The 14,709-nt window shown below is 43.2% G+C and overlaps 1 protein-coding gene across 1 annotated transcript; it reads left to right on the top strand.

The window, feature by feature from the left end:
* The first annotated feature begins 4,512 nt into the window (after positions 1-4,512).
* Positions 4,513-7,997, top strand: LOC120017768 (hematopoietically-expressed homeobox protein hhex-like). Its single transcript, XM_038960741.1, has 4 exons — positions 4,513-5,041; positions 6,596-6,774; positions 6,991-7,041; positions 7,270-7,997. Exons 1-4 carry the CDS (start codon positions 4,681-4,683, stop codon positions 7,531-7,533), a joined length of 855 nt encoding a protein of 284 aa, XP_038816669.1. The 5' UTR covers positions 4,513-4,680; the 3' UTR covers positions 7,534-7,997.
* The last annotated feature ends 6,712 nt before the right edge of the window (positions 7,998-14,709 follow it).

The raw sequence follows: 14,709 nt of genomic DNA, 5'->3' as shown, positions 1-14,709 counted from the left end.
GCTCATCCTAATATTTATATATTCCTTAATTCCATTCTTTTAGATTTGTGTGTATTGTTGTGAATTGTTAGATACTACTGCACTGTTGGAGCTAGAAACACAAGCATTTAGTTAGATACTACTGCACTGTTGGAGCTAGAAACATAAGCATTTCGCTACATCCTCAATAACATATTTTAAATAGGTGTATGTGACCAATAACATCTGCTAAATATGTGTATGTGACCAATAAAATTATTTGATTCGATTTTTAATTATAGATACAGTTCATATGGGTTTTATACCAAATTTCTGTATAAACAGCCTCTACAATATAGCCTCCTCAGTGTCACCAGCGAAGCACCATCACACCTCCTCCTCCACGCTTCACGGTGGGAACCACACATGCGGAGATCATCCGTTCACCTACTCTGTGTCTCACAAAGACACTGCAGTTGGAACCAAAAATTACAAATTTGAACTCATCAGATCAAAGGACAGATTTCCACCGGTCTAATGTTTCTTGGTCTCTTCTTCTTATTGGTGTCCTTTAGTAGTGGTTTCTTTGCAGCAATTCGACCACGAAGGCCTGATTCACACAGTCTCCTCTGAACAGTTGATGTTGAGATGTGTCTATTACTTGAACTCTGTGAAGCACTTATTTGGGCTGCAATCTGAGGTGCAGTTAATCTCTAATGATCTTATCCTCTGCAGCAGAGGGAACTCTGGGTCTTCATTTTCTGTAGCGGTTCTCATGAGAGCCAGTTTCATCAAAGCGCTTGATGGTTTTTGCGACTGCACTTGAAGAAACTTTAAAAGTTCTTGAAATGTTCCTGATTGACGGACCTTCATGTCTTATAATCATGATACTGTTGTTTCCCTTTGTTTATTTGAGCTGTTCTTACCATAGTATGGACTTGGTCTTTTACCAAATAGGGCTATCTTCTGTATACCAACCCTACCTTGTCACAACACAACTGATTGTCTCAAACGCATTAAGAAGGAAAGAAATTCCACAAATTAACTTTTAAGAAGGCACACCTGTTAATTGAAATTCATTTCAGGTGACTACCTCATGAAGCTGGTTGAGAGAATGCCAAGAGTGTGCAAAGCTGTCATCAAGGCAAAGGGTGGCTACTTAAACAAATCAAAATATACTTTATATTTGAGATTCTTTAAACACTTTTTTTTGGTTACGACATGATTCCATATGTGATATTTCATAGTCTTTCAGGGTTTTGTTTTGATGTCTTCGCTATTATTCTACAATGTAGAAAATAGTAGAAAAAAAAAAAAAAAAACCTTGAATGAGTATGTGTGTCTAAACTTTTGACTGGTACCATGTGTTTTTTTTTTTAAGGCAGTAAATGAGGCTGAATGAACTGTGTCGCTGCCAGACAAGGCTCTGCTGATAACCAGGTGTAACAGTGGTAAGGATTCACTCCATGGTGCTGAAAATAAAGCTCTGCTGTTGGGACAGCTTTAAGTAGGCCCTAACAGTTTGTGGGCACCGTTTGTCACCATTATAGTGCAATTATTGTATTGTTTAGTGTTGTGTTGTGTAGTGGCTTTGCTGGCATGCATTTTTTTTTTAAATGAGTTTGCCATACCAAGATTTACATGCTAATATCGCCACTGATTCTAGTATTCTAATTCCTAATTCTATGGAAAATACTGTATCGTGAAAACCGGAAACATCCGCTTTCAGCCGCTCCCCCTGGAGAGATTTTGGTTGGCTGAGTCATATAGAAAAGGAGGAGATAAGAATCCCAGCAGGAAATGAATAGAGGAACATATAACGCTCCGCCCAGCAGAATATCGACCAATCACGTTCCCGTTATCAGCGGTTGCTAAGCTAATCGTCAAGCAATCCCTTCTAAAAGTCTGGGTATGACTTTAATAGAAACCTCCCTGTTTTCCTCGAAAGTACGTAATGTCCTGATTTCAACGCTTTACGATATTGCAGATGACAAGTTAAGCTTTAGATAACTGTAATATAAAGCGCTATACAAATTAAATGTACAAATTCTCAAATACTGGAAAATATTTAATATGTTGAGCTTCTTGTTCACGTAATTGGTGCTCAGGTTGGATTTTTGTGCTAGCGCCAAATTGACTCCTTGAATGAGAGAGAAGTTTAAAGGAGAGATCAGTTTTAAAACTTCAACCTTTTCTCTCATTTGCATGGCATTTTTTTTTTTGTAGAATTGCAGGAAATTAGCTTTTAAAACGGCATACATTTCTCTACACCACCAAGATGGGGGGCTTTTCTGAAATCCCTGTCACGGCCACCATATCAGCCCATTTTTGACCCAGAAAATAACTGTTGTTTGTTTGTTTTGAATTTAGGCGGGCTTTTCTCGGCTGTTTGTTCACGTGACATTTTGTGAAAATTCGGGATCCGAAGTCTACGCCCCTTTCGTCGGTGATTGGTCAACAGTACTACTCCTAGTAGGAGTGGGAACATGACATGTTTGTTGTTGTCATTCAATAGGAGATGCACCGTTTTTACCCTTCAGAAATAAAAAACTAGTCTGCTCCTATATATCTATCTTCCTGTAGATGGCAGCAATGTTGCTCCTTCTGTTTAGGTGGTCCATAAATCACACAGGCGGGCAGCACTCAATGGGGACAAGTGAAACCATGATAGGGCCACCCTATGTGTTTTTTATCTAACCTTTGTTTAACCTTTATTTAACTAGGCTAGTCAGTTAAGAACAAATTCTTATTTACAATAACGGCCTACAGGGGAACAGTGGGTTAACTGCCTTGTTCAAGGGGCAAAATGACAGATTTTTACCTTGTCAACTCGGGGATTCAATCTAGCAACCTTTCGGTTACTAGTCCAACGCTCTAACCACCAGGCAGCATAAAGCAGGTCGCAAACCATAAGCATTTTAATTGTTGTCCAAAATCTATGATGTTACTTGGTAATCTGGGGGCGGATAAACTATAATTACATGTAGGCAGACTAATCATCATAACGAGTCCTTCATTTTAACACCATAAACCTATCAGGTGATAACACCGTTGAAGACTCACTTTGTATCATTTGTTGAAAACGAATATCCAACTGTGCCATTACAGATTATAGTCCTAAAGCCTGTGACTACACCATTTAACGTTCTCTCACAATTGACTGGATAAAGTAGCCTAGACGGCCTATGGATATTCATGAGATTAGCTTTAATAAAATACCACATATTTAAAATAGAGACAGTTGGGTGTTTGATGATAATTTATTTTATTAAAACCTTTTCTATTAATTGACTCCATTCAATTCAAAACGTCTCTAAAATCGGACATGTGGCGCCAACAACGTCCCTGCCGCTCGACCACATTAGACAGCGATAACCACCCACCCTGCTCTCTGTAAATTATCAGCTGTTGTCGGAACAGGAGTCCGACGCCACTCCGATCAATTCACTGCAATGATTGTCAAACGTCCAAATATTAGCCATCTAGTGATTTGACTTTCATGTGAGGCGATATGTCTCAGCTTCTCTCATGTCAGTGTTTATTCTTTGGGTCTCTTTTATCTAAATTACAACGTTAGAAAGTTTCCACTATTGGAGTGACTCGCTTGTAGAAGAATCGCATCGGCTAATCAGTGGAACTATTGTCAATGGGATTTCAGCTTTGCGGCACAATTTTGCATCAAGACAAAAAATAACTGTTAAAAGAGCTGAAAAGAGCCGAGTTACAAAAATTGCAGCTTCAGTGAATATAGAATACACACCCAAATAGCTGCGAAATATTACACAAAATGTTCAAAATATAGGCTAGGGCCTGCTCGTAGTCATAGGCTCTGTTTTAAACTGGAGAGAGCACAGATGACTTATTATTGATCAAACTGAAACATTAGAGAAGTTTATAACGGAATGTATTCATTACTGTTTAACAGAGAAGAGGAAACGATGCGGGAATAATCCGATAGAGGCCTACTCGGTTAGCTATTTAAAACCACTAACATTCATAATAGGCCACAACACACAACACTATTATAGTGTCTCTCTATTGGCTCACTGATACAGGAATCACCCTCAGTATCATTTTAATCATCCAAATCATGAGTTAATCACCTGTCACAGACACAATTGTATTTTACAATCTGTTGTTGCCGTTTAAATATGTAGTAATAGTCTGTGATAATGTGCTCCAAATATCCTATCCGATTGATCCATTATAATTCACTTTGTACAGATTAGAGATTTTTTTCTACGTTTTACGCACATGGAAAACCACATGAATAGTCTATTTAATCTGGAAAACCACGTGCCTATTGAATCACTTATAAGGAAATGTCTTATTACATGTGCCACACGTCAGGAGATGTTCATACCATCTTTAACAAACACACAGATAACATGTAAAGGCCTATTTTATTAATGAACATAGGCGCTTAAAGGTAAGATAAAGGATAGCCTAATGATTGGATATTATTGAATGATAAAGTGTATTTGCCGAGGGGACCAATCGCAGTGTGTGTGTACCTGCAGGAAGTGGCCTGCTCCGTTATCTCCTCCCTCTAATGCTGAGATATGAAGTAGCTTTAACTGGGGTCACACTCACCAGCGAACAAACCTCAGCTACTCATGGAGAGAGAGAGAGGCAGGCGCCTATAGGTTTCCTACAATTCTTCCTTTGACAGCAGAAGATAATATAGTTGGATAGAGATATTATTCATTACGCAAGGTGATCATGCAGTACCAACACAGTGCGCCTTCAGCCATGGGTGTTCCTCTTTACGCGCCGACCCCTATCCAGCCCGTCCACCCGACTCCTTTCTACATAGAAGACATCCTGGGGAGAAATGAGACCCTGGCCCAGTCTTCAGCGGTGGTCTCCACGCCAAATCTACCGTCACCGAATTCATCCTTCACCAGTTTGGTCTCTCCGTACCGGACCCCCATCTATGAACCGACACCGATCCACCCTGCGTTCTCTCACCACGCCGCGCTGACAGCCACGTATGCCTCGGGGGCTTTCGCTAATTCACTGTATCCATTCCACCGCACTATGGGGGACTATACTCATGCTCTGATCAGGCACGATCCGCTTGGTGAGTTGAAACTCATATCAATCTCTTACTTGTTTGAATGATTTTTCTGCTGAAATTCGTTAAGATACTTTAATGTTGACAACTACTATGCATCTGTAATAACCTGTGTACAATGTGTAGGCGAAAGGAGATTAAACGTTTGTGCGTGTACTTGATTTTGAAACTAGATTCTCATTCCCTGCGTGCTGCAGGTTTCCATCCTAAAGTGGTAGTATGTTTTAGAGGTAAAAATGTATAAGCATTGTATCATGCTTGAACATAGTTGATTTACTTCAGGCATCATTTGCCTATACATCATTTGCCTAAATACATTAAGTAATCTGTTTAATTTGCTAATTGTTAAAGTGTTTGGGCCACTTAATAAATCAACAACCTTGAGTTTTTTTTGTGTTGCAAAATCCGTTATTGTTTCAAACATCTGATGCATCCTGCGACTAAAACATCCTCTATATCACTTGTTATTTCAGCATGAAAGTGTCGCCCTGGGGTGAACTGCCTCTCTGCTCAGCAAGCCTGACCCTTTCCGTTCATACAGGAAGTCTTGAGCTCTCGATAGGAGTAAATCTGCTTTCAGAAGCTGTTGAATGTTTTCCTGGCGGCCTCGAGCTGCCTCTTCCCCGGGAGTCGTGCATGATGCTGATTATTTTATCGACATCCTCAATACAGACACATTCAGGAAACACTCGACTTCTGATAGCCGGGATCCGTTTGTCTGATATTGTTCATTTCCTTTGTGGTGAATTGTGACTTTATGGTTGCTAAAATAATCAAACTGCAATCATGAAATAGGCCTATGCACTGACTGACGCAATTTAAAATCTTTAGGGTGACTTTGAATTTATTAGAATTTCACTATTTTATCCAATTTATTTCATTTATTAAATAATTCAATTCATGCCTATAAGAAAAATCTGGGTTTGATCATTGTGCCACAAAACCAAAATATTTTTGGGGGTATAATGAATCATATAACCTTTTAAAAAGCGATTATTTATTTCTTGCCTTTTGGAAGATATGTATGTATGTGTGTATATGTATATATATATATTTTTTTTTTAAGATTTAATTGTTATGGTGATTATTATTGTATTCTTATGAGGTTATGGTTATAGTTAAATGAGATAAGCTGATTAAAACATATTTCAATTTTAAATAGCATCACTTGCAGTATGTTGACGGAAAGGTCGTTAGTAATGAGAGAAACTGGTAAGGCAACAGGAAACACCGGACGGATATTTTGCCATAGTTTTACTCTCTCCACTCAGCTTCAAGTTTCATCTCACGGCCTTCCTTAAAAACGGAGGTGAAACGGATGCCTGCAAAAACGGACAAGAAAGATTACAATAGCTGTAAATATTTGCATAGAAACATTTAGGCCTCTGCTGGAGGAGAAACGAATCAAGTTAACGAAAACAATTTTGATTTATTTTCACATTTTTTCCCGGGGGGGCTACTTTAAAGGTGTAACATTAACCACATAATTCTGCCCCGTTTGTATAAACATGTTTTTAAAATATGAAATCATTATTTTTTGTTATTTTTTTGTCTTCAAAGGTAAACAACTTCTATGGAGCCCGTTCATTCAGCGTCCACTGCACAAGAGAAAAGGTGGACAAGTCCGATTCTCCAACGACCAGACGATAGAGTTGGAGAAGAAGTTTGAGACACAGAAGTACCTTTCACCGCCAGAACGAAAACGACTGGCGAAAATGTTGCAACTGAGTGAACGACAGGTCAGCAGTATGTTTTATTAGGGTCCACGTCCAGTCTCTATTCATGTCAGGTTACCTTCGGTAAATCAGTTGGCTTTTATCCGTTTCATCCGTATCATCAATTACATGTTTCGTTCAACTGATTTCCACATAGGCCTTTAGTCGAAGGTAAATGATCTGACACAGAATCTAGTAGCCTGACATTTTAAAACATTTCTCGTTGACATTGTTTTCCAGGTGAAGACGTGGTTCCAAAATCGAAGAGCCAAGTGGAGGCGACTGAAGCAGGTATGAATAAATTAGGACTGGGTTTATTCATGTACTTTTCGATTAAAGTTGCCATTTATGAATAGAGTAAAGACTATTTATATCTAATTTCAAGCTAAAAAATGAAATGTATTATAGATTTCGTGCTTGAGTAGCCTGTGCGTAAAATTCATGCACAATGCCAATGGCGTACCCAATGTGAAATGTTCGTTGTGGCTGATTGGTCACCGTTGTTGTTATTTCCCCCAGGAGAACCCTACCGGCAGTAAGACAGATCTGGAGGACGAGAGCACCGGGAGAAACTGCGAGGAGGGACCGGAGTCCGGTGTGAGCCTCAGCCCGGGCCGGGACCAGAGATGTAGGGCTACAGAGATGACGCACACTCACAGTCGGTTGCAGTGTTCCACATCGCCTCTATCACAAGGACAAATAGAGTCAGACATGTCAGATGATACAGACCAAGAGCTGGACATAGAGGATGACATGGAGTTCCCACTGAATCCACAGATATGAGATCATCAGATGACTGTTTACAGGTCAATCTGGATGTTGTCCCACTGGGTGACTGACGGCCCGGGAAGAGGACCAACGTCAGTAAACATTTGTTGTAGCATCTTTCTGGGACATTGATTTGTTTTTGTATATAATTACCTGTATATTTTGTGATGTTGTTTTAATGTCATTATGAGTTGAAAAAAAATAAAAATAATTGAGCAAAAAATTAGCGTCGGAAACGGTTAGGCCTACGAACGACATGTTTTGATCTAGGACGCCCACAAACCTCTCTGGACGGGAACGTAAACATTTCACGGTATTCGGCTCATGTGACATATACAATTTGATTTGATTTGAAGGAAGCCTCGTACCGGTTAAAAACATGAATGGAATTATGTGGAAGTAGTTTAGTGCCGTTTATTGTTTTGTTAAATATGGGTACAAATATGAAAATAAAATCCTGATCGTTCTTATACCCCTCAGATATCGGACAGACACTTTAAAACAAACTTCCTTTTGATACATTGTTTTTGTGACTAAATCAAAAAGCGAAATGATTCTTGGTATGACCATCTTCAAACAATTCCATATGTTAGTTTAGTAGAACCCTTGGCAGAGACTCTTAATTAAGCTAGCGATATCTGGGCTGCGTCTCAGTATGCCACATCCGTGTCTGTGGTGGAAGGTGTTTTCCACAGGGTTTTGTAGATGGGATGTAGTTTATGTCAGAATTGACTTTTCAGGGTTTTGTAGATGGGATGTAGTTTATGTCAGAACTGACTTTTCAGGGTTTTGTAGATGGGATGTAGTTTATGTCAGAATTGACTTTTCAGGGTTTTGTAGATGGGATGTAGTTTATGTCAGAACTGACTTTTCAGGGTTTTGTAGATGGGATGTAGTTTATGTCAGAATTGACTTTTCAGGGTTTTGTAGATGGGATGTAGTTTATGTCAGAATTGACTTTTCGTAGCAGGTGTGTTTGTCAGAATATGGTGTGACATCCCGAAAATCTGTCTTCTCAGGAAAATGTCTGCAGAGTCTAAACAGTTTTGTTTTGATCTACCACGCCCACAACACTGACTGAAGGTAACCCAGTACTGACTGAAGGTACCCCAGTACTGACTGAAGGTAACCCAGTACTGACTGTCTGAAGGTACCCCAGTACTGACTGAAGGTAACCCAGTACTGACTGAAGGTAACCCAGTACTGACTGAAGGTAACCCAGTACTGACTGTCTGAAGGTAACCCAGTACTGACTGCCTGAAGGTAACCCAGTACTGACTGAAGGTAACCCAGTACTGACTGAAGGTAACCCAGTACTGACTGAAGGTAACCCAGTACTGACTGTCTGAAGGTAACCCAGTACTGACTGAAGGTAACCCAGTACTGTCTGAAGGTAACCCAGTACTGACTGACTGAAGGTAACCCAGTACTGACTGTCTGAAGGTAACCCAGTACTGACTGTCTGAAGGTAACCCAGTACTGACTGAAGGTAACCCAGTACTGACTGTCTGAAGGTAACCCAGTACTGACTGTCTGAAGGTAACCCAGTACTGACTGAAGGTACCCCAGTACTGACTGAAGGTACCCCAGTACTGACTGAAGGTACCCCAGTACTGACTGTCTGAAGGTACCCCAGTACTGACTGAAGGTACCCCAGTACTGACTGAAGGTAACCCAGTACTGACTGTCTGAAGGTAACCCAGTACTGACTGAAGGTACCCCAGTACTGACTGTCTGAAGGTACCCCAGTACTGACTGTCTGAAGGTAACCCAGTACTGACTGAAGGTAACCCAGTACTGACTGACTGAAGGTAACCCAGTACTGACTGTCTGAAGGTAACCCAGTACTGACTGTCTGAAGGTAACCCAGTACTGACTGAAGGTAACCCAGTACTGACTGTCTGAAGGTAACCCAGTACTGACTGTCTGAAGGTAACCCAGTACTGACTGAAGGTAACCCAGTACTGACTGTCTGAAGGTAACCCAGTACTGACTGAAGGTAACCCAGTACTGACTGAAGGTAACCCAGTACTGACTGACTGAAGGTAACCCAGTACTGACTGCCTGAAGGTACCCCAGTACTGACTGAAGGTAACCCAGTACTGTCTGAAGGTAACCCAGTACTGACTGAAGGTAACCCAGTACTGACTGAAGGTAACCCAGTACTGACTGAAGGTAACCCAGTACTGACTGAAGGTAACCCAGTACTGACTGAAGGTAACCCAGTACTGACTGTCTGAAGGTAACCCAGTACTGACTGTCTGAAGGTACCCCAGTACTGTCTGAAGGTACCCCAGTACTGTCTGAAGGTACCCCAGTACTGTCTGAAGGTACCCCAGTACTGACTGAAGGTAACCCAGTACTGACTGAAGGTAACCCAGTACTGTCTGAAGGTAACCCAGTACTGACTGAAGGTAACCCAGTACTGACTGTCTGAAGGTAACCCAGTACTGACTGAAGGTAACCCAGTACTGACTGTCTGAAGGTAACGCAGTACTGACTGTCTGAAGGTAACCCAGTACTGACTGTCTGAAGGTAACCCAGTACTGACTGTCTGAAGGTAACCCAGTACTGACTGCCTGAAGGTACCCCAGTACTGACTGAAGGTAACCCAGTACTGTCTGAAGGTAACCCAGTACTGACTGTCTGAAGGTAACCCAGTACTGACTGTCTGAAGGTAACCCAGTACTGACTGTCTGAAGGTACCCCAGTACTGACTGAAGGTAACCCAGTACTGTCTGAAGGTAACCCAGTACTGACTGTCTGAAGGTAACCCAGTACTGACTGTCTGAAGGTAACCCAGTACTGACTGAAGGTAACCCAGTACTGACTGAAGGTAACCCAGTACTGACTGTCTGAAGGTAACCCAGTACTGACTGAAGGTAACCCAGTACTGACTGAAGGTAACCCAGTACTGACTGTCTGAAGGTAACCCAGTACTGACTGTCTGAAGGTAACCCAGTACTGACTGTCTGAAGGTAACCCAGTACTGACTGTCTGAAGGTAACCCAGTACTGACTGTCTGAAGGTAACCCAGTACTGACTGTCTGAAGGTAACCCAGTACTGACTGTCTGAAGGTAACCCAGTACTGACTGAAGGTAACCCAGTACTGACTGTCTGAAGGTAACCCAGTACTGACTGTCTGAAGGTAACCCAGTACTGACTGTCTGAAGGTAACCCAGTACTGACTGTCTGAAGGTAACCCAGTACTGACTGTCTGAAGGTAACCCAGTACTGACTGTCTGAAGGTAACCCAGTACTGACTGAAGGTAACCCAGTACTGACTGACTGAAGGTAACCCAGTACTGACTGTCTGAAGGTAACCCAGTACTGACTGTCTGAAGGTAACCCAGTACTGACTGAAGGTAACCCAGTACTGACTGACTGAAGGTAACCCAGTACTGACTGACTGAAGGTAACCCAGTACTGACTGTCTGAAGGTAACCCAGTACTGACTGAAGGTAACCCAGTACTGACTGACTGAAGGTAACCCAGTACTGACTGTCTGAAGGTAACCCAGTACTGACTGCCTGAAGGTAACCCAGTACTGACTGCCTGAAGGTAACCCAGTACTGACTGCCTGAAGGTACCCCAGTACTGACTGTCTGAAGGTAACCCAGTACTGACTGTCTGAAGGTAACCCAGTACTGACTGCCTGAAGGTAACCCAGTACTGACTGTCTGAAGGTAACCCAGTACTGACTGTCTGAAGGTAACCCAGTACTGACTGAAGGTAACCCAGTACTGACTGTCTGAAGGTAACCCAGTACTGACTGAAGGTAACCCAGTACTGACTGTCTGAAGGTAACCCAGTACTGACTGTCTGAAGGTAACCCAGTACTGACTGCCTGAAGGTAACCCAGTACTGACTGTCTGAAGGTAACCCAGTACTGACTGTCTGAAGGTAACCCAGTACTGACTGAAGGTAACCCAGTACTGACTGTCTGAAGGTAACCCAGTACTGACTGAAGGTAACCCAGTACTGACTGAAGGTAACCCAGTACTGACTGTCTGAAGGTACCCCAGTACTGACTGTCTGAAGGTAACCCAGTACTGACTGTCTGAAGGTAACCCAGTACTGACTGTCTGAAGGTAACCCAGTACTGACTGACTGAAGGTAACCCAGTACTGACTGTCTGAAGGTAACCCAGTACTGACTGTCTGAAGGTAACCCAGTACTGACTGTCTGAAGGTAACCCAGTACTGACTGTCTGAAGGTAACCCAGTACTGACTGTCTGAAGGTAACCCAGTACTGACTGTCTGAAGGTAACCCAGTACTGACTGCCTGAAGGTAACCCAGTACTGACTGTCTGAAGGTAACCCAGTACTGACTGTCTGAAGGTAACCCAGTACTGACTGTCTGAAGGTAACCCAGTACTGACTGTCTGAAGGTACCCCAGTACCGACTGTCTGAAGGTAACCCAGTACTGACTGTCTGAAGGTAACCCAGTACTGACTGTCTGAAGGTAACCCAGTACTGACTGTCTGAAGGTAACCCAGTACTGACTGTCTGAAGGTAACCCAGTACTGACTGTCTGAAGGTAACCCAGTACTGACTGTCTGAAGGTAACCCAGTACTGACTGTCTGAAGGTAACCCAGTACTGACTGTCTGAAGGTAACCCAGTACTGACTGTCTGAAGGTAACCCAGTACTGACTGTCTGAATGTAACCCAGTACTGACTGTCTGAAGGTAACCCAGTACTGCCTGTCTGAAGGTAACCCAGTACTGACTGTCTGAAGGTAACCCAGTACTGCCTGTCTGAAGGTAACCCAGTACTGACTGTCTGAAGGTAACCCAGTACTGACTGTCTGAATGTAACCCAGTACTGACTGTCTGAAGGTACCCCAGTACTGACTGTCTGAAGGTAACCCAGTACTGACTGTCTGAAGGTAACCCAGTACTGACTGTCTGAAGGTAACCCAGTACTGACTGTCTGAAGGTAACCCAGTACTGACTGTCTGAAGGTAACCCAGTACTGACTGTCTGAAGGTAACCCAGTACTGACTGTCTGAAGGTAACCCAGTACCGACTGTCTGAAGGTAACCCAGTACTGACTGTCTGAAGGTAACCCAGTACTGACTGTCTGAAGGTAACCCAGTACTGACTGTCTGAAGGTACCCCAGTACTGACTGAAGGTAACCCAGTACTGACTGTCTGAAGGTAACCCAGTACTGACTGTCTGAAGGTAACCCAGTACTGACTGTCTGAAGGTAACCCAGTACTGACTGACTGAAGGTAACCCAGTACTGACTGACTGAAGGTAACCCAGTACTGACTGTCTGAAGGTAACCCAGTACTGACTGTCTGAAGGTAACCCAGTACTGACTGTCTGAAGGTAACCCAGTACTGACTGTCTGAAGGTAACCCAGTACTGACTGTCTGAAGGTAACCCAGTACTGACTGTCTGAAGGTAACCCAGTACTGACTGTCTGAAGGTAACCCAGTACTGACTGTCTGAAGGTAACCCAGTACTGACTGCCTGAATGTAACACAGTACTGACTGTCTGAAGGTAACCCAGTACCGACTGTCTGAAGGTAACCCAGTACTGACTGTCTGAAGGTAACCCAGTACTGACTGTCTGAAGGTAACCCAGTACTGACTGTCTGAAGGTAACCCAGTACTGACTGTCTGAAGGTAACCCAGTACTGTCTGAAGGTAACCCAGTACTGACTGTCTGAAGGTAACCCAGTACTGTCTGAAGGTAACCCAGTACTGACTGTCTGAAGGTACCCCAGTACTGACTGAAGGTAACCCAGTACTGACTGTCTGAAGGTAACCCAGTACTGACTGTCTGAATGTAACCCAGTACTGACTGTCTGAAGGTAACCCAGTACTGACTGAAGGTAACCCAGTACTGACTGTCTGAAGGTAACCCAGTACTGACTGTCTGAAGGTAACCCAGTACTGACTGACTGAAGGTAACCCAGTACTGACTGTCTGAAGGTAACCCAGTACCGACTGTCTGAAGGTAACCCAGTACCGACTGTCTGAAGGTAACCCAGTACTGACTGTCTGAAGGTAACCCAGTACTGACTGTCTGAAGGTAACCCAGTACTGACTGTCTGAAGGTAACCCAGTACTGACTGTCTGAAGGTAACCCAGTACTGACTGTCTGAAGGTACCCCAGTACTGACTGTCTGAAGGTAACCCAGTACTGACTGTCTGAAGGTAACCCAGTACTGACTGCCTGAAGGTAACCCAGTACTGACTGTCTGAAGGTAACCCAGTACTGACTGTCTGAAGGTAACCCAGTACTGACTGTCTGAAGGTAACCCAGTTCTGACTGAAGGTAACCCAGTACCGACTGTCTGAAGGTAACCCAGTACTGACTGTCTGAAGGTAACCCAGTACTGACTGTCTGAAGGTAACCCAGTACTGACTGTCTGAAGGTAACCCAGTACTGACTGTCTGAAGGTACCCCAGTACTGACTGTCTGAAGGTAACGCAGTACTGACTGTCTGAAGGTAACCCAGTACCGACTGTCTGAAGGTAACCCAGTACCGACTGTCTGAAGGTAACCCAGTACTGACTGTCTGAAGGTAACCCAGTACCGACTGTCTGAAGGTAACCCAGTACTGACTGTCTGAATGTAACCCAGTACTGACTGAAGGTAACCCAGTACTGACTGTCTGAAGGTAACCCAGTACTGACTGTCTGAAGGTAACCCAGTACTGACTGTCTGAAGGTAAGCCAGTACTGACTGTCTGAAGGTAACCCAGTACTGACTGTCTGAAGGTAACCCAGTACTGACTGACTGAAGGTAACCCAGTACTGACTGACTGAAGGTAACCCAGTACTGACTGTCTGAAGGTAACCCAGTACTGACTGTCTGAAGGTAACCCAGTACTGACTGTCTGAAGGTAACCCAGTACTGACTGTCTGAAGGTAACCCAGTACTGACTGTCTGAAGGTAACCCAGTACTGACTGTCTGAAGGTAACCCAGTACTGACTGTCTGAAGGTAACCCAGTACTGACTGTCTGAAGGTAACCCAGTACTGACTGCCTGAATGTAACACAGTACTGACTGTCTGAAGGTAACCCAGTACCGACTGTCTGAAGGTAACCCAGTACTGACTGTCTGAAGGTAACCCAGTACTGACTGTCTGAAGGTAACCCAGTACTGACTGTCTGAAGGTAACCCAGTACTGACTGTCTGAAGGTAACCCAGTACTGTCTGAAGGTAACC

The sequence above is a fragment of the Salvelinus namaycush genome, chromosome 22 (assembly GCF_016432855.1).
Source record: "Salvelinus namaycush isolate Seneca chromosome 22, SaNama_1.0, whole genome shotgun sequence".
Classification (NCBI taxonomy): domain Eukaryota; kingdom Metazoa; phylum Chordata; class Actinopteri; order Salmoniformes; family Salmonidae; genus Salvelinus; species Salvelinus namaycush.
Note: the sequence above shows the minus strand (reverse complement) of the source record. Positions and strands in the feature narration are given on the sequence as shown.

Coding starts and splice junctions, on each gene's coding strand:
- LOC120017768 (XM_038960741.1), top strand. CDS start 4,681: ATGCAGTACCAACACAGTGCGCCTTCAGCCATGGGTGTTCCTCTTTAC. Junction 5,042..6,595: donor GATCAGGCACGATCCGCTTG/GTGAGTTGAAAC, acceptor TTGTCTTCAAAG/GTAAACAACTTCTATGGAGC. Junction 7,042..7,269: donor AGTGGAGGCGACTGAAGCAG/GTATGAATAAAT, acceptor TATTTCCCCCAG/GAGAACCCTACCGGCAGTAA.